The sequence below is a fragment of the Bos taurus genome, chromosome 19, assembly GCF_002263795.3.
Source record: "Bos taurus isolate L1 Dominette 01449 registration number 42190680 breed Hereford chromosome 19, ARS-UCD2.0, whole genome shotgun sequence".
NCBI classification, from domain to species: domain Eukaryota; kingdom Metazoa; phylum Chordata; class Mammalia; order Artiodactyla; family Bovidae; genus Bos; species Bos taurus.
In genome coordinates, this window is record NC_037346.1 from 47,689,209 (window position 1) to 47,709,607 (window position 20,399).

At 38.0% G+C, this 20,399-nt stretch overlaps 1 protein-coding gene and 1 long non-coding RNA gene across 8 annotated transcripts in view; one reads left to right on the forward strand and one right to left on the reverse strand.

Annotated features, from left to right (window-relative positions):
* Nucleotides 1-20,399, forward strand: part of TANC2 (tetratricopeptide repeat, ankyrin repeat and coiled-coil containing 2) — a 363,973-nt gene that overhangs the window by 288,526 nt on the left and 55,048 nt on the right. For all 7 annotated transcript variants that reach the window (XM_010816367.4, XM_005220895.5, XM_005220897.5 and 4 more), the window contains 3 exons: nt 858-1,089; nt 13,062-13,228; nt 17,161-17,768. In XM_010816367.4, coding sequence (XP_010814669.2) covers nt 858-1,089; nt 13,062-13,228; nt 17,161-17,768 — 1,007 coding nt within the window. The remainder of the gene's footprint in view (nt 1-857; nt 1,090-13,061; nt 13,229-17,160; nt 17,769-20,399) is intronic.
* On the reverse strand, nt 996-18,635 carry LOC107131534 (uncharacterized). The gene is made up of 3 exons (XR_001494351.3): nt 18,502-18,635; nt 5,016-5,364; nt 996-1,144 (listed from the first exon to the last, which is right to left on the reverse strand). It is a non-coding gene; the product is annotated as an uncharacterized lncRNA (long non-coding RNA).

Below are 20,399 nucleotides of genomic sequence, written 5' to 3' on the forward strand. Positions count from 1 at the left end.
CTGCAGTTTCTACATAGGCCCATCACTTTTGTAGGTAGTACTGAGCCAACAGAGTGGTCTGGATTAAAATCACCCTCTGCCCTTCTTGCCCTTGAGGCAAAAGGAACAACCAGAAGATACAAAGCAAACACTGTGCAAATTTAAACAAATAAGAAAACAGAGCTTAAAATTGCAAGTTCCAGCCAGACTGGCTAGACCCTAGATGATATTAAGATGCATGCATTTTCTGAGTTCTTTGAATTTAACACGTGCATCTGACAAAAATCTCACTCCTCCTTCCTATTATCTAATTCTTATCCTCTCTGTCTCTGGGTGCTTAGAAAACTATTTAGTGATAATTCTTAAGTCTGCATTATTTTATTTTCCATAAGACTGATTACAACACAATTATAATTTTTTAAATATGCCTTATAAACATATGTTTGTTGAGTCTAACATATGGTATTTCTCTGGTTATTTTATTCCTGATGCTTTGTTACAGTATCAGATTGTTTCATGTACTACTTCATGCTGAATAAATTAGAGAGATTAATCTTTATTCTCAGGCCTGCTTCCTATTTTAATCTAGAGGAAAAGCTCAGTTTGTATTTATAAGTTTTATTTATGAATTATGGTACCAAACACATGCAAGAGAAATATTGGGTCAAATTTGTTATCTTAGATAAATCAGGGCAATTTCCAAGTTAACAGCTTTGGTTTTCACTTCAAGAAGTTGAGGAGTGGGGTGACAGAAGACAGTGTTAGAGAATAACCATACAGTAACCATGACCAACTTAGTGACCAAACACACACACACAACCATGACTGCTGTTCTTGCTGCTGCTCAACCTGTCTGCGTGCTCATCTTTCTTTCTTAGGTGGTTGCCTATCACTATTGCCAAGCAGATAACGCCTACACCTGCCTGGTGCCTGAGTTCGTCCACAATGTTGCTGCCCTGCTCTGCCGCTCCCCTCAGCTGGCAGCCTATCGGGAGCAGCTTCTCCGAGAGCCTCACCTCCAGAGCATGCTGAGCCTTCGGTCCTGTGTTCAAGACCCCATGGCCTCCTTCCGGAGGGGAGTGCTGGAGCCCCTGGAGAATCTCCACAAAGGTACAGATGAGGTGCAGAGCAGGTGGAAGGTGGAGGCTCTGGAGCCCAAGTTCACCTGGGGGCATGTTATAGAAATGATTATTTTTATCACACTGCCAAAAGTTAAATGTTCCTACAGGGTACAGTTAACAAATAAAAGGTTTTACTCGGAGGAAAAAAAAAAAAATAAGAAATTCCTCCAAGAATTGGTAATTCCTTCTCTCTGCATAAAAATTCTCATTCTCATTTCCAAATACAATGCATTCTTCTTGAACTAAAGATAGTTGAGCTTCCAGTCCTTTCTGTGGAGTTCAAATAGATCACTAAAGCCATGGCTCCCTCTCTATGCCATGGAGTTTCTATGGTTACAAACATCCTCAGTCTTTATATTTGCTTTTTTTTTTTATTACTCCACAGTCAGGTAAAATGAAAGGGTTACATAACTATGTGTATGCAAAAAAAAATACTTAATCATCCACTAAAAGGTATTAAGATATTTTTAAGAACTGGGGAGAAGTGATCATGTCCATGCCTTTTCTTTGTTTTAACTCTGCAACTCTGGTGGTATTGTTTTTCAGTTGTGTCCGACTCTTTGCAGCCCCATAGATTGCAGCATGCCAGGCTTCCCTGTCCCTCACTATCTCCCAGAGTTTGTTCAAACTCATGTCCATTGATTTGGTGATGCCATCCAACCATCTCATTCTCTGTCACCCCCTTCTCCTGCCCTCAATCTTTCCCAGCATCAGGGTCTTTTCCAATGAGTCAGCTCTCTGGTGTTGGCCGAGGCCTAAGTGTAACTACCTCATTCTTCACCTCTGCCCCTTCCCCAGCATGTTCTGTCCATGCTGGGAGCCGAAGAAAAGGACCTGAGTAAGCATGAGATGCCTGAGCAATCCTGTTTATCCCTGAGAGACTTACATACTTTCCTTGAACATTTCTCAGGTACTCGTATAAGAATTTGCGTTCTCCTGGCTACTGTCTCATTATGTCAACTTCCATGCTGATCACCGTGTATCAGAGTTTTTCTTCTGGACTCCGATAACCTCTGTCTATAGCTTTGCTACCTACCAATCAGCTTTCCCACGCCCTAGACTTTTTTAACATTGAGATTCACCACAAATATTTTAAACATGTTTTCTGTCCATTCAGTCAACCTTTAAATCCCATTAATTGTGCCTTCTTGATGTTTCTCACGTCTCAAAATCATTCCTGCCACTGTCACCCTAAAGGCTGCTCAGCTGCCTGTGACATCACATCTGTGTTGCTGCCGTTACTGGTCTTTGGACTTCTGGTCTAGTGCTGTGTTCACATCATAACACATTTGGAAAATTATTCGAATGTATATAGCACACAGGGGTAAAAAATCAAGACTCCTCATGGCTGGACATCACTGGTTCTGAGGCTACAGCTGCACGGAGCCCCTGATGCCCGGAGGGCTGAAGGAATTCATGTTTAGGCACATCTCTAACCCATTCATGGCATTGCTGGTAGGTAATATCTGCCCCAGTCTCTACAAGTCTTCTAGACTTTACGTACTGCTTCCAGATAAAGCTTTATAAAACAGTGCTCTGGTCACTGAATTTCCCTGTTCAGAAACCTCCAGTGACTCCCTGTTAACTCACTGAATTAACTTCCAGCTCCTTAGTCTGTCATTTAAGGTATTTAATAGCCTGGATCCAACCTACTTTCTAGCCTTATGATCCACTTTTACCCTTATGAACCCTGTGTTTACATATAAACCAAAATATTCACAAATCCCTAAATACTTCCTTAAATTTTCCTGCCTCCATACATCTGCTCATTGATTCCTTTTCTTGATATGCCTTCTCCTCACATCTCAGAATCCTACCCATCTTTCATGGACCACCTTAAATACCACCTTATTCATGAAATACCTACTGATCCACCTACTTCCTCCAGTAAGTTACAGTGTCCTTCCAAATTGACATTAGGGTTTTTTTTTATATCTTACTTATGGTATTTCATATATTACTACCTATATATATTTTACTACATAATATATTACTACATAATATATTTCATATATTACTACATTTCATATATTACTACTAATTTAATAGAACTTCAATTTTTGTTACTAACATTTATTGAACTCTTATTATATGTCAGATATACTTTGTGCTTTATAGGAATTAGTTGTTTCTATGCTTATTCCTTTGTCTGAATTATATGCTGTTGAGGCTAAGAACTTATTCAACTTTTATCCTTCATGGTGATTACCTCAACCATGAACGTAGCAGGCATTTCAGGACATAAATTTTGAACAAATAAGTAAGATAGAAATTGTTCCCATATAGGGATACCTTGAGGGAAGGTCAGTGATACAGGATCTACATTTTAATGCTAATTTAAGGAAAGTATTCAAATGTTTGCAGGCTCAGCTCTAGATTCTCAACCATAATTCATGTGTTTTATAATTTTGCTACTAAATATATTTGCTGCTCATTTAGGTCTCCACAACCAGCTTTAGCTATCCCCATTGATAAATGTTCTCTGAGTGAATTTAATTATTCTATCAAATTACCATGTTCTTACCCTGAAAACAAAATCACCATCATGAGCAACAGCTGGAAACACAATTTGTAAAATAAATTAAATACTGAAAATTATTTGATTAATCCCAAAGAAGACTGGAAAGAAAAAACAGAATATATATATATATATATATATATATTTTTTTTTTTTTAAGTATGGAACAAGCAAAATGCAAGACTTAAATCAACTGTATGAGTAATTACATTAAATTTAAATGGACCAAATAATTCTGTTAAAAGGCAGAAACCATCAGACTGGATTATAAAAGCAAGACTCAGTAATATGCCATGCATAGGAAAGTTTATTTAAAGACACAGATTCAAAGTGAAAGAGCAGAAAAATATGTACCCTATAAACATGGAGTATAAGAAAGCTGGAGTGAGTATGTTCATGTGAGGAGGAGTGGACTTCAAGACAAGGAGTATGACCAGAGGGGCATTTCATAAACACAAAAGGATCAGTTCATCAGAAGATAAAATAATCCTAAATGCGTATGAACCTAACAGTGAAGTTTCAAAATACATGAATCAAAAACTAAACTAGAACTAAAGAGCTGAATAGACAAATAATTATAGTTGGAGATTTTAACTTCTCTGTCTCAATAACTGTTAGAACAAATAGACAGAAAATTAGTAAGTATATAGAAGATTTTAACAACACTGTCAACCAGTGTGACCCAGTTGGCATTTGTAGAACACTGTCAATAACTGCATAATACACATTCCTTTCAAGTGCACAAGGATTGTATCTGGGCCATAAAATAAGTCTGAATTCAAAAAACTAAAATCTTACAGAAAATGTTCTCTGAGATAATGGAATTTAATTAGAAATCAATATACAGAAAATCCCCAGATATTTAGGAATTTAGCAGTGCAGTTCTAAACAACCCATGAGACAAGGAAGAAACCACAAAGGAAATTATAAAAACTTCAAACTGAGTAGTAAAAAATAAATGATTAAGTTTATGAGTTAATAAACTAGAAAAAAATGAGGAAAATAAACCTAGAGTAAGCAGAAAGAAATAATAAAAAGCAAAAGCTGCAATCTGTGAAATAGAAAATTAATATTTTTAAAAATTAAAATTTATAGCAATAAATTCAACAACTTAAATTGGGCAAATTCTATAAAAAACACAACAAAAGTGACTCAAAAGGAAAGAAAAAAATCTGAATAGCTCTTATCTGTTTAATTTTTAGCTCTTACCTATTTAAGTTCAAATGAAAAAAAACCTCTAAAAAGAAAACTCCAGGCGCAAATGGTTTTATTAATGAGTTTTATCCAGCATTTAAAGAAGAAATAATATAAATCTTGCATAAATGTTTTCAGAAAATAAAGGAGAAGAGAACATTTCTCAGTTTGTTTTATTAGACATGCATACTGCTGAAACCAACCTTTGGTAAGGACCATACAAGGCTATGGCACCCGACTCCAGTACTCTTGCCTGGAAAATCCATGGATGGAGGAGCCTGGTAGGCTGTAGTCCATGGGGTCGCTGAGAGTCGGACACAACTGAGCGACTTCACTTTCACTTTTCACTCTCCTGCATTGGAGAAGGAAATGGCAACCCACTCCAGTGTTCTTGCCTGGAGAATCCCAGGGATGGGGGAGCCTGGTGGGCTTCCGTCTATGGAGTCGCACAGAGTCGGACACGACTGAAGCGACACAGCAGCAGCAGCAGCAGCAGCGTACAAGAAAAGAAAATTATGGGCAAGAATTCCTCATGACCATAATAGCAAAATCCTGGGAAAAACAAAATAGCAAATTGATTAGTTCTACTTGATCAGGAATACAGTGTTTAGCATTTGAAAGTTAATTAGTGTGACTCATCATACTAGCAGAATAAATGAGAAAATCTATGTCGTTATGTAAACATATATTTATAATCTCAATAAATGCAGAAAAAAATAATTAGTTAATAGTAAAAATGGTCTGCACACTAGGAATAGAAGAAAACTTAGCCTCATAAAGGACAACTCCAAAACATATACAATGAAATGTTAAGTACATTTCCCCTTTTATCAGGAGCTTGGTGACTTATTTTCAACATTTTTCAGTGGTCCCAGCTAGCACAGTTAAGAAAACAAACAAGCAAACAGTATGAAGATTGGAAAGGAAGAAGTAAAACTTGCTTTATTTGCTGATGTGCTTGTTTACTGGAACACTCTACGGAATCTACAAAAGAGAAGAAAAGCCTGCTAGAATTAGTAAATGTAGAGCTACTGTCGATATGGTCAGTATGTGGTATCTATTGTGTTTATTTTGGATGGCATCACCGACCTGATGGACATGAGTTTGAGCAAGCTCCAAGAGTTGGTGATGGAGTTGCAGCCTGCCATGCTGCAGTCTATGGGGTCACAAAGAGTCAGACACAACTGAGCGACTGAACTGAACTGAATTATGTTTATATACTAGCAGAAAACAGCTGAAAAGTGAAATTTAAAAAGTAGTATGCCAGTTTTAAAACATGGCTGCAAATTCTTTGACATTCCTCCCATCCAGCGTTAGAGTGTGTGTCTCCTTCCCTTGAATTTTAGCAAGCTTGTGACTGCTTCAACCAAGAAAATATGACAAAATGATGCTGTGTATAGTTGAGGCTAGGTTATAAATGGTCATGCTGCTCCCATCTTCTTTACTGAAACACTTGTTTTTTGGAGATGCATTGCCATGTCACGGGCTTCCCTGGTGGCTCAGTGATAAAGAATCCGCCTGCTAATGCAGAAAATGCAGGTTCAGTTCCTGGGTCAGGAAGATCCCCTGGAGAAGGAAATGACAACCCACTCCAATATCCTTGCCTGGGAAATCCCATGGACAGAGGATCCTTGCGAGCCCATGAGGTCGCAAGAGAGTCAGACACAACTCAGCAACCAAACAACAACAATTGCCACGTGAAAAGACTGACTACTTTGAGTTTATCAACAAGTACGGACCACAAGTAGCAGCCATATTTATGTAAGTTTTCCAGTTGACTGTTCTAGTCAAAAAAGTCATTCTGGCCCTGATACCAGACATGTGGGTTTTTGTTGCAGATGATTCCATTTCCCAGTTATTTGAGTAACAGCTTTTTGATGTAACAGTAGATAACTGGAGCAAATACTATTTTCTATAGAATCAAAATGCTTAAGAATAAATTTAACAAAAGGTGTGTCAAAAGTTCCGCCGTGAGAACTATAAAACATACAAAGCAAAATTAAAGAAGTTAGTAAATGGAAGAGGTATGCCATGTTTGTAGATTGAAGTTTTTCCCCAAATTGGTCTATAGATTCAACATAATTCCAATCAAAATCCCAGCAGGATTTTTTTTTTTATTTACAACTTTCAGAAATGCAAAGAACCATGAATAGCCAAAACAATCTTAAAAAGAATTGGAAGATCAACAGTTACAGGCCAACAGTACCTGGTTTCAAGACTTAATATAGAGCTATAGAAATCATGACAGGTAGTAATGTGTTAGTAAATGTTTAACAATCAGCCCAGGGATAGGGGCCTGATTTGACCATAAAAAAACTTAACAATCAGCTCTCATGAGCCAACTTGAGCCGCTCTAGCACTCCACTGACAGAGTGGTATTCCCACAAGGAGAGAGAAATAGATCAATGGAACACAATGGAGAATCTAAAGATAAACCCGCAATATGGAGTCAGTTGACCTTCTTCAAAGATGCCAAGATAATTTGGAAAAAAGAATTTTTTGTCATCAAATGATGCTACAACAGCTGGATACCAGTATGGGAAAAAAATGAATCTCAATCCTTATCTTGCATCATACACAAAAATTAACTTGAGATTGTATCCAAAATATAAAAGCGAAATCTCTAAAGCTAATAAAAAACTTAGAATATCTTCACAACCTTGGGGTAGGTAAAGATTTCTTAGGTCCTGAAAATCATCAGTCATGTAAGAAAAAATTAATAAATTGTACTTTGTCAAAATTTTAAATGTCTGCTCCCCATAAGATACTACTAAGAAAAAGGAAAAGAAAATCACAAAGGGGGAGAAAATATTCACTCTGTGTGTGTGCACATTCATGTGTGTATGTGGCATAGTGCTTATATCCACGGTATTTAAAGAATTTCAGTAAGTTATTGAAGAAAGGATAAATCATTTCTGAAATGGACAAAAGATTTAGGTGCTTCACAAAAGAAGATATATAAATAGCCTACCAGCACATAAAAAGGTGTTTGCCATCATTAGTTGTCAGGCAGATACAAATTTAAATCACAATGAGATACCACTTTACATCCACCACAATGGTTAAAATTCTTAAAGCTGAGCATCAAATGTTGATGAGGTATACGACTAGAAGCTTTACATATCACTGATGGGAGTTTAAAGTGATACAACTACTTTGGAAGACTAGTTGGCCGTTCCTTATAAAGTTAAATATGAATCTGCCTTATGACCAAGCAATTCTAATTCTTATGACCAAGCAGTTTCAAGCAAAATACATTTTAGGTAAATGTATTTACCCAAAAGAAATGAAAACATATATCTACAAAAAGACTCATGAAAGAATGTTTATATCAAAGATTATTCATAGTGTTTAAGAACTGAAAACACCCCAAAGATCTTTCAACAAAAGCATACATAAATTGTATATTCATATGATGCATAATAAATGAATTATTAATATGCTTCTTAGTAATAAAAGGAACAAATTAATAGTAAACTCAACAAGGTATTGATAGATAAATCTCAAAAACTTTATGTTAATCATAAGAAGCAAGTATAGTCAATGGTGATGTGAATCAGAACAGTGGTGCCTATTGAGCACTGGACCTCTAGGGTAATGGTCATGTTCTATCTTTGCTCAGGATGTTAGTTACAAGGGTATATGTGTTTGTCAAAACTCACCAATGTGTATAGTTTAGATCTTCACAATGAATTGTATTAATTATATATAAATTTTTATCACAATAGTTTTTAAAATAGGGAATTTTTTAAGGTAACTGGAATTTTCTTCCCAGGAAGGTTCAGTAGAAACAGCTTCTATTTAAATTCAGGAGCTACATTTCAACTTATATATTTTTCTTTAAAAAATGAGAGTCAACATTTTTCTTTTTTTTTTCTTTTTTGAGAGTCAACATTTTTCACATTTCTTTAAGGTTCTACAAGTGTGGTGACTAAAAACAAACACAGATACATATAAAACAAATGGAAATGTTTCAGAGTTTCTTGATGAACTTTTGCTTTGGCCATCAAGATGAAACGAAAGGTGATGCTTGTTTGTTGTCACAACTAAAAGGAAGTGCACATAAAGTGCAGCTTTTTTGAACAAAAAATGTTGTCTTATGTGAGTCTTCTTTTCATTTTTGAGAATCCCTATGCAATACACCAGTAATATTAATAAAATAGAATCTCCTGCACTAGACCAGTTTTGCCTTTGGTTCTAGCTGTCCCCTCTTCTCTTGCAGTCTCTTTACTTCTTATTTCTCTCAGGTATCTAGAGAGAGTCTTAGAACAGGACTACTAAAGAAGACAGTGCCAAGTATTTATTAAGCATATATGTAAGTGAGGGCAGTGGGGCATCCCTGCTGAGTACGTATGTACAGGGAATTTAAAACAAGGGTTAACGGGCTTCGGAGACCTTTCCAGGGACTTGTCAGCCAGAACAGTGGCTCCTAAGCATCAGTCCATTTAAAGTTTTCATTAGTCCATGACAAAATAGAAACAGCCTAGAATATGTGTGGGTGTAAAACACAGATGTGGTTTTGCATAGACATATATGTAAAAGTTAGATAATATCTCCCTTCTTCTACTGTTAAAATATTTTTATTCTATGAAATAATGGTAGTAGTTGTACTGTACATGTTCTTACATGGCAAATTATGAAGCAGATCCTTCGTTGATCCCAATTTTTTTTTAATTTTCATTGATAAAATCTTTTAAAAGCTACTGAGTCAGAGTATGTATTTAAATATACAAAGTTTGAAATGAGCAAGCATTCTTATAAGGCTGGTTGCATTTGAAAGGCAAAGTCTAAAGATCACTAAGGTCTCACTTCTTAAATTTATAATTGAGAGACCTCATCATTTAGCAAAAGAAAAGGAAATTTTTTAGGTTTCAATGAGTCACATTTTTTAAAAAAGAAATATATTGTCTACTCATTGGATGAATATTATAGTCTACTGGAAATTTATGGAAATGAAAATTTAATGTTATTACCGTTTGAGTTATTTCATTCATTAAAATGTTCAGATGATAATTTAGAGCGTGTTCTTGATCTTGATGCTTGAAATGTTTTCCCAAAGAAAATTTCACCAGATGCGTGCATTATCATCAGGCTTTTTCTCCACTTGACAATCATGGCTTTCTTACAGCGGAGCCTGGGTGAAGTTAAAGGAGGTCTGACTGAAGTGGTGGAGACAGTGATGTGCTTGTAAATTTTAACAACCAGCTGTAGGAAGGAGGGCTTGTAACATTTGCAGTTAAGAGTTAGAGTTAGTCGCTAAGAGTTAGCAACTAAACAACAACAAATTGTATAAATAAATAGTCCCACTTGGACCAGTTTGAAGCTACCAGTTGCTTAACAACCAACTCCTGAAAATATTTCAGTGGATTCTCCTGAACCAGCACAGGATGGCTCCAGCACACCACGGAGTGGGGTTGGTGGTGGTACTCACTAGCCAAGAACAGCTGTAATGTATCTGCCAAGCAGAACGCAATAAAGACATGATTTTGCTTAAAGGAGCCAAGTTCCTCAAAATCAAGAACTTAAGAACCCCCCTTTTGGTGGGTAAATTCCAATTCGTTCCAAGCAGCTCCTCTCTCTTCCTAAGTTCTTTTTACTCCCGAAAGGAACAATGTATTTTCTTAGCTCTACATCATCTAGAATGACATTTCATTAATAATCATTGTTAATAGAGCTGAAACCCATCATTTCTCTTCCTAAAGTCACCAGATGAAAGTAATACTTGAACTCTTCATAATTTGAGAACTGATTTATAGTACTTAAGCTATTGAAATTAAATTTATGTAAAGCTAGTACTTTAGAGGGAAAATATAAAGTTGTATTAATCATGCAAAAAATTTGCATACAATTTGAAACAACAATATATAGGGTTTTGACTGGTTTTGACTCTTTCAAAGGCTAACGGAACCAATGTGGTACCGAAGTCCACAGACTTCCTTCTGTCCCCAGTTTCACCTTCTTTTTCTTCCTCACATGTTTCCTGTTTCAGGCATCCCAGTGACTTCTCTGTTTCTTCCCCCATGCTTTCCTCTTTTCAGAGCCTGTAAGTTCAGTTCAGTCACTCAGTCATGTCTGACTCTTTGCAACCCCATAGACTGCAGCACGCCAGGCTTCCCTGTCCATCATCAACTCCTGGAGCTTACTCAAACTCATGTCTATCAAGTCAGTGATGCCATCCAACCATTGCATCCTCTGTCGTCCCCTTCTCCTCCCATGTTCAATCTTTCCCAGCATCAGGGTCTTTTCCAGTGAGTTAGCTCTTTGCATCAGGTGGCCAAAGTATTGGAGTTTCAGCTTCAGCATCAGTCCTTCCAATGAATATTCAGAACTAATTTCCTTTAGGATGGACTGGTTGGATCTTCTGGCAGTCCAAAGAGTCTTCTCCAACACCACAGTTCAAAAGCATCAATTCTTCAGTGCCGAGCTGTCTTTATAGTTCAACTCTTACATCCATACATGACTACTGGAAAAGCCATAGCTTTGACTAGATGGACCTTTGTTGGCAAAGTAATGTCTCTGTTTTTTCATATGCTGTCTAGGTTAGTCATAGCTTTTCTTCCAAGGAGCAAGCGTTTTTTAATTTCATGGCTGCAATCACCATCTGCAGTGATTTTGGAGCCCCCCAAAATAAAGTCTCTCACCGAAGTTTCTCACTGTTTCCATTGTTTCCCCAATTATTTGCCCTGAAGTGATGGGATCGGATGCCATGATCTTAGTTTTCTGAATGTTGAGTTTTAAGCCAGCTTTTTCACTCTCCTCTTTGACTTTCATCAAGAGGCTCTTTAGTTCTTCACTTTCTGCCATAAGGGTAGTGTCATCTGCATATCTGAGGTTATTGGTATTTCTCCCAGCAATCTTGATTCCAGTTTGTGCTTCATCCAGCCCAGCATTTTGTGTGATGTACTCTACATATAAGTTAAATAAACAGGGTGACAATATACAGCCTTGATGTACTCCTTTCCCAATTTGGAACCAGTCTGTTGTTCCATGTCCAATTCTAACTGTTGCTTCTTGACCTGCATACAGATTTCTCAGGAAGCCTTCTGCCTCAGAACCTGTAAAGGTCCTGCCAACTAGGAACTTTTACTTGTTCTTTGCAATTCATTTATACTACAGTGTTCATTCAGCCTGAAGATTTTTTAATCTCTAATTGTTGAATATTGTTTGAGAATCAGTAAGCATTTCATGGGAGTAGAAGCTTGAAATCTTACCAAGCCTTCTTCTACAGTCCAGCCCTAAAGATAAACTGATTTTGTCAATTAGGATAATATAGAGTCCAGGAGGGAAAAGGAAACAAAAGTGGCAGATATTTGTCTTTCCTACCTGACTCCTCTCCTGGGAAAATCACGTGAGGGTCTGGTCTCATTGAAGCTGCTTCAGATGTAGTCTAGGAAGCTGCTTGTTCTCTAAGATCTCAGAATCCAGCCTGCCTGGTGTAGGTCTGTCTATTGGCTGGGATTCCTTTTCTCTGTCCCTTCAACTTTTCTATCCCACTGCATATTCACATATAGTCCTATATACTGCTTTAGACTTCAGTTTAAACTTTGTATTTATCTGTTTATTTTTGGCAATTCCCAGAGGAATGGCACCCCACTCCAGTACTCTTGCCTGGAAAATCCCATGGACGGAGGAGCCTGGTAGGCTGCAGTCCATGGGGTCGCTAAGAGTCGGACATGACTGAGCAACTTCACTTTCTCTTTTCTCTTTCATGCATTGGAAAAGGAAATGGCAACCCACTCCAGTATTCTTGCCTGGAGAATCCCAGGGACGGCGGAGCCTAGTGGGCTGCCGTCTATGGGGTCGCACAGAGTCGGACATGACTGAAGCGACTTAGCATAGCATAGAGGAACATGTGATATTGTTCTCTTTAAGACTGTCAGAAGAGGTGGAAAAAACATTCTTTTCCAGCTTTTTCAAGTGTGTGAGAAAAATGAATTTATATGTGCAGATTCTCATACATGCAATGCTCAGACTGTCTCACAGCTGATAACATGGGAGAAATGCTGATGATGATACATATGCTTTATAGATTATTTATGTGACAAACATGTTCGTACCTGGTGAAAAACAAAATGAGCTCACTAAATGAATTATTCCATGTCTTTATAATAAATTATGTGTGCTGAGCATTCACTAAACACATGAGAGACCTTTTTAAATTTTTCCTTCCGAATAGATATGTGATCAAAGACCCAAAAAGAGCTTACTTACTTGCTAATTATTTAGTAATTTGTTTCTTTCTATGTCAGAGAGAAAAATTCCAGATGAAGATTTCATCATCTTAATTGATGGATTAAATGAAGCAGAATTTCACAAACCGGATTATGGGGATACAATTGTATCATTTCTGAGTAAAATGATTGGAAAATTTCCTTCCTGGCTCAAGCTAATTGTAACAGTTAGGACCAGTTTACAGGTATGTGTTTGTTTCCCTTTGGACCCATAAATTATTTCCCTTGAAGAGTGCTTAAACTGAAAAGTTTAGGTCCTTGTACCCTTAGTAGTGAGCTTTTCTAAATCTCTGCCATGTTTTAGAGCATTAGCAAGAGTAATTCCCGAAAAGAATATTTTGAGAGTAAGTGGTACAGTCTAGAGAGACCATTTTCAATATTTGACTGTCTTAGTTCAAATTCCCATCCCCATTGCTCTGGGTAAGTTTTAATAAAGTGTCCCTCAAAATAGCATGAAAGAAGTTCCATTTTTCTAGGCTTTGTCCTGAGGATAGCAAACAAATAGATCCTCTAACACGTTTACTGTTTGACTTTTGTTTTATATTTTCTATCATTTAATGCCAAGAAAAATCCAGTTCAGTGTACAGTGTAGAGTCAGATTTTCTAGTTCCTCCTTCTGTTTCTCAACTTTTCATAGCATGAAGATGGACTTTCTTCTGTATATACCTTTTTATAAGAAATATTGGCACTATTCAGGCTTTATATTAAATTTACTACCCCTGGGAGATAATTTTTTTTAATTACCTTCTCTGTTTACTCACTGATCATTCACTTTATGGCCTGGAAGAATGACTAGCAATGTTGGAACTGAATCTGTAGACACATGGGCTAAAGGGTAAATGAAATGACTCCACCTTCTCTACTATTCACGGTATACCTGAGTTGATATTTTCCATTCTTTACATATTCACACTTGGTTTGAAACAGGGTTTCTCAACTTTTTTCCCCCAAACCATAGCTTTTGATGAACATTAAAATCTCGCATTGGGACTTCCCTGGTGGTCCAGTGGCTAAGACTCCACGTTCCCAATTCATAGGGGCGCAGGTTCAATCCCCTAGTCTGGGAACTAGTTCCCATATGCTGCAATTAAGAGTTAGCCTGCCATAACTAAAGAGCCCATGTGCTTCAACAAAAGGCGGAGATCCCGAGTGATGGAACTAAGGCCTGGCACAGCCAAATAAATAAATTTTTTAAATATAATAAAAATTAAAAATAAATAAAATCTCACATGTTATACATCCATCCCACTATTTTGGTGCAACACCCTTATATCAGTAGTTAACATACAGAAAATAGCCTCAATGCCCTCCTTTTCCCATCTCTCAGGCACTTAGTATTTTTCCTATAGATTGACCAATTAAGGTCAATCTGCCTTCCTTGATCAGAAACTGTACTTCTAATCCTGACCATCAACTTGCAGATGTTCGTTATTAAGATTTCAAAGTAATTTGAGTTAAATTAAAATGAATCAACATAAATGCATCTTTGTAACTAAAAGTTATGTACTCTACCATTATTGGTCAGTAGCTTGATTGTTAAAAGATGAAGGGCGAATAAAATAAACTTCCAGGAACACAGTCTGACTAGTTTTACTAAATATACACTTAGGAGATAATATCTTTGCTTATATTTTTACATTATGCCATGTGCAATCTCAAAAGATGTTTTAAGTATGACTTGGTAGACTAGATGACTAACTTTTCAGCTGTGCCAAAGAACAGGGAAAGCATTATATTCACAAAGTTGAAAAGGCAGTGTCTTCATAAATCAAGGCCAGCAACTCATAACCTTTTTTTTTTCTTTTTTTTAGTTTTTAAATTATGAAAGTATGATAATGCATTTACAGGAGACTTGGAAAATACAGATCAAGGTTGCATATAGTTCCACTATATATTACAATTATTTTAAGTATCTAAATTAACCAGTAACTTTTTAAAATTATTTTTATTTACCTCTGACAATGAAACAATTCACAGATCTTTCTAAATGAACCCTCATAATTGATCATTCATTATTTCCACTAACATTTGTTAAGTATATCAAGTATAAAAGCTTATTTCTAAGAGCTGAGAATAGGACAGTGAGCAAGATGGACAATATCCCTGCCCTCACAAAGCTTATTTTCTAGTGAGGAACACACATAATAAGACAGATTAGCATATGTTAAAATTTAGGCAGTGTCAGTGCTATGAAGACAGATATAACAGTGAAGAGATAAATGGGGATGACAGTTATTTTACATAGAACAGATAGGAAAGGCCTCTCCAAGGAGCCTTGTAATGTGATGAAATCTGATTTACCTTTTTAAAAGATTTCTTTGGCTCCTGGCTATGTAGATAATAAAATGTAGGGGATCAAGAACGGAAGAAGTATAGATGAAAGGTGATGGCTTAGACTAGAGTGGAACAGCAGAGATCCTTTGAAGTGGTCATATTTGGACTATATTTTGAGAAGACGGTGATGGGCTGGATGTGGACGTGAGCAAGAGAAGAGGTTCAAGGATGAATTGTGGGGTTTTGGTGAGTAATTGGGTAGATGCTGGTTTGAGGAAAAGATCTAGACAGTTCCTTCTCAGTGGAGATCCTGTGAAGTCATATTTGGAGTATATTTTGAAGAAGATGATGATGGGCTGGATGTGGATGTAAGCAAGAGAGGAGGTTCAAGGATGAATTGTGGGATTTTTGAGAGCAATTGAATAGAGGCTGGTTTGAGGAAAAGATCTAGATAGTTCCTACTATTTGATGGTCAGGTCAGTGGTGATACTGTTTATCAACACAGGAAGGTTTGTGGTGGGGGGGAGTTTTTGTAGTTCTGATTTGGTCACAGTAAGTTTGTCTATGAAACATCCAAGTGGTAATGTTGACTCAGTGGAGATATAAGAAGAGAGCCCAGGAGAAATGACCAAGCTGGGGATATAAAATCAGGCATCATTCATGTATAGACTATATTTAGAACCATGGGATCCAGCTATTCTATTGAGTGAAGGTAGCCAGATAAGAGGAAGAATGGAGACGGGAGCCCTGAGTAGGCCGAGAAATGAGACAGGACCCAGCAGAAGAGGCTGAGTAGGAGTGGCCAGTGTGCTGAGAGGAAAATGAGGGGAATGTGTTATGGAAGCAAGCTGCAGGTAAGGGACTTGAGAAGCAAGACGTGATCACCTGTGTCAGAGACTGCTGAGAGGTTGAGGAGGATGAGAAATGAACCTCTATTATTTGGGAAGATGCAGATGACTGCTCATCTTAACAAGGACCATTCCAGTGAAGTGATGAGATTGAAGCCTGATTGCAGCAAATGGAGGAGAGAATGGGAAGGGAGGAATGAAATACAGTAAGCAGAGAAAACAAATTTTTTGTTACATTTTGTAAAACATGGGATCAAAGATACAGTAGTTAGAGGGAGGAATATGGAGTCCCATGTCTGTGTGATCCAGGAGAGAAGAAGAAATTGCTGCAGGAGAGGGAATGGATTCTTACAGGAGCAGAGTCTATAAGCAGATAAGAAAAGATGGATTCCAGAGCAAGAGAGACACCCCAAAGCCCTGTCACCTTCCCCCAGTATAATTTCCACGCAGATCGCCAGGGTGCCAGGCTTCCCACTGTTAAAAGATTTTTTCCTTTGGACTGAGGCATCTCCCAAAGACCCCAATTAAAATAAAGTCATTTTATACTTATGGCTGATTCACATTGTTGTATGGCAGAAACCAACACAACATTGTAAAGCAGTTATCCTCCAACTAAAAATAAATTTTAAAATAATTTAAAAAAATAATGAGGGATAGAAAGTCAAATTCCATATGACATTCTTTGAGTCTTTTGGCATTCTATTTTCTGTTTTAGGAGTGTTATTTAGAATATTGACCATTCAGTCGCTCCTAAAATACCCTTTATGAAGACTCATAAAAGTTATTTTAAGTCTCAATTTTAGGGAAAGTTGTGTCCCTTTTAGGCAACTAATAATGTTTTAATCCTTAGACACTAATATGTCATCATATCTCCCCCTTTTCTTTGGCCACTCAGAAGTTAAGAATAAATCCGTGGACCTTGCAGTTTATCACAAGAGTTAGGGGAAACTGAAGGTCTTTCTGTCTCTCTGTCTGTCTCTCTCCATCTGTTTTAGGAAATTACCAAGCTGCTGCCTTTCCATAGGATTTTTTTGGATCGACTAGAAGAGAATGAAGCCATAGACCAGGACCTGCAGGCCTACATCCTGCACCGGATACATAGCAGCTCAGAGATCCAGAATAACATTTCTCTTAATGGCAAAATGGACAATACTACATTTGGCAAACTCAGTTCTCATCTCAAGACCCTCAGCCAAGGGTCCTATCTGTACCTGAAACTCACATTTGACCTCATAGAGAAAGGCTACCTAGTGTTAAAGAGCTCTAGCTACAAAGTAGTTCCTGTTTCGCTCTCTGAGGTTTATTTACTCCAGTGCAATATGAAGTTCCCAACCCAGTCTTCCTTTGACCGGGTGATGCCTCTCCTGAACGTGGCAGTGGCGTCTCTGCACCCACTGACTGATGAGCACATCTTCCAAGCCATCAACGCCGGCAGCATTGATGGCACGCTGGAATGGGAGGACTTCCAGCAGAGAATGGAGAACCTCTCAATGTTCCTAATCAAGCGCAGAGACATGACTCGCATGTTTGTACACCCTTCTTTTCGAGAGTGGCTTATCTGGAGAGAAGAAGGCGAGAAAACCAAATTTCTCTGTGATCCCAGGTAAGCCATAGATCGGTAATAAGCAATTGTGAGCCTGTTTTGTATTTACTGCATGGAACGTGGGTATTGGAAGCAGTGAGGAGTGGTCTTCATAGAACATTTCACATAAAGGAGACATCACCTCTGTTTCTTCTTAACATAAGGCTATGATGACGTTGACTTGTTTTGTCACAATTTTACTTCCTTAAGACTCAAAATCTGCATAGATGTTTAGAATGCTCCCTACATTCCTGTATTTTTCTAAATAATTTTCTCTGATACCCCTTTCAGAGAAATCCCCTATAGGGATCACAGGCTATAATTTAACCTTTCAACAAACTTCCTCAGTGCTTTTCAGAAAGATTTCATACACTGTTCACCTCTTTGACTCAGAGCAGAATTCTTTTAAAATCGTGATTGCCCGTTTAAAAGCCAGGCCATTGTTAAAGTCACCAGCGACTGACCTCATTAGAGCCCAAGCTGGTCCTAAGATTTACGCTGGAAAATGGAATCTTAAACCTTATATCTGAAAAAGACTTGAAGAGATCAGCACATCTAGCCACTCTACCTTTAGATAAAGTAAGTGTTGTTATCCCTGGTTTACTATAAAGGCCTTAAAATGCTGAATCACTTGCAGAAAAGCATAAAGGTAACGGAGGAGAAAGGAACAGGGGTTAGAAGAGGAATGACGAGTGTAGCATACGTACTGCTCCTCCCCTAACCCCCACACCCACGGCAGATGTCACTGACTTACCCCAGCACTCTTTCCCAATGCACTCGACTGTGACTTAAGAATCTTTCTCAGTTCTACAAACCGCACTCCACCTGAGACTATTTCCCATCCTCTTGGGTAGGACCTAGATCTCTAGCATCCTAATGAGGTGTGCTTTCTACTCCTCCACACACACACAATTCTTTCAAAGAAAAGAATTATTCCTTTAATAAGTTGATGTTATCAAAAGCAGGTGTAGTCTTGATTTCCTAGAAACGAAGAAGACACGAACAACATAGCTGCCAAATGCAGAGCTTATTCTGGCTCAGAAAGAAGATAGGCCACATGTGACTTCTTCTGTGACTCATCAGAGAGGCTGACAGTCTTTGCTCTGGGGTTTTATTGTCACTCCTGGGGCACGTTCTTCGCCCTTGTTAGAGACACCTGTGCTCGTGGGCACGCTTCTCAGCCTACTTCCTGCCGACTCATTAGAAAACTAGTTCCAGATTCTGATGATGATATTAAGCCAGGCAGATTTTGTGCTATCTTCCCTAAGAGTTAAACTTTTTAAAGAAACATTCTGTAGTGGAAAGAACATGAACTTTTGAGTCAGATGACCTGCTTAACAAGTCCTACCTTTTCCAGGAACTGTGTGACCTTTGGAAAATTATATAATGTTTCTGAGACAGTTTTCTTACCTACATAAAAGGAATATATTCCTAGAACTGTTGAGAATTAAGTGAGGTCATGTAGTGTAATGCTTAGACTTGTACAGAGTACAAAGAAAGTGGTTGGAGAATGTTCTTTGTCTAACCCCCTCTCTTTGTGAAGCTGCACACCTCAGACTGGGACTTGAACCCACGTGCCGGGACTTGAACATGGCCAAAACCCAGTCTTCCAACTGAGATCACACACTTGATTTCAGGACTTAATGAAGCTCAGGTTCTTGATGTCTCATCACAGAACAAATTCACTGAGAGACAAAGTGATAGTTAAGAAGTGGATTTATTTAGAAAACAACACACTTCACAGACAGTGTGGGCCGCCTCAGAAGGTGAGAGTGGCCTCAAAATGTGGTGTGTTTAGTTTTTATGGGCTGGGTAATTCCTTAGGCTAATGAGTGGGAGAATCATTCCAACTGTTTGGAGGAAGGGGTGGAGATTTCCAGGAACTAGGCCACCACGCTCTTTTTGGTCTCTGATGGTCAGCCTTGGAACTGTCATGGTGCTTGTGGTTATACCATTTAGCTTGCTGATGTGTTGCAGTGGGCAGTACTGAGGATTAAGGTCTGGTGGAAGTTGACTTGTCTGCCATCTTGGACCCATTTGGTTCTAATTAGTTTGTCGTGTCCTCAGGCTGTGTCTTCTTTCAAAGATTGTGCCCTGCCCCCTTTCCCTCCTGTTTCACGTGCAGTAATAGACCTTTCAGGTTTGCTTTAACTAAATCCCTGTGGCTAATTGGATAGGTTGCAACAGTCTTCTGCTATTAGTATTTGGGGGCACAAGATTTAAAAAAAAAAAAACAACTGGGTCTGAGTTCTCTATGAATTGTATATGATTCCCAAGAGGATTTTATTGTAAATCCCGCTAGTACTGCTGCTGGTGTTAATACAGAGTTGGCAGTGACATATTTAAGAAAAAGAGACCAATCTAGAATTGCCTAATAAACACTGAAATCAGTTTCCAGAGGAACTTTGCTGGCTGATCTGCTCTCTTATCCTGGAACATCTCAGGGAATTGAAAACTGAGGTCCAAGGCAACCAGACTAACCCTGAATTAAGAGTATCCTTACAACAGATAAAAACCCTCCGGCTCCCAAAGGAGCAAAGATGGTATTTATGCAGCCACATCATGGCTTTCCAGGCTTACCTTCTCAACATTGTTTATTAACTAGGATCATTTTGGCAAGAGGCTGATGCACTGGGACAGGAAGAGCAAACA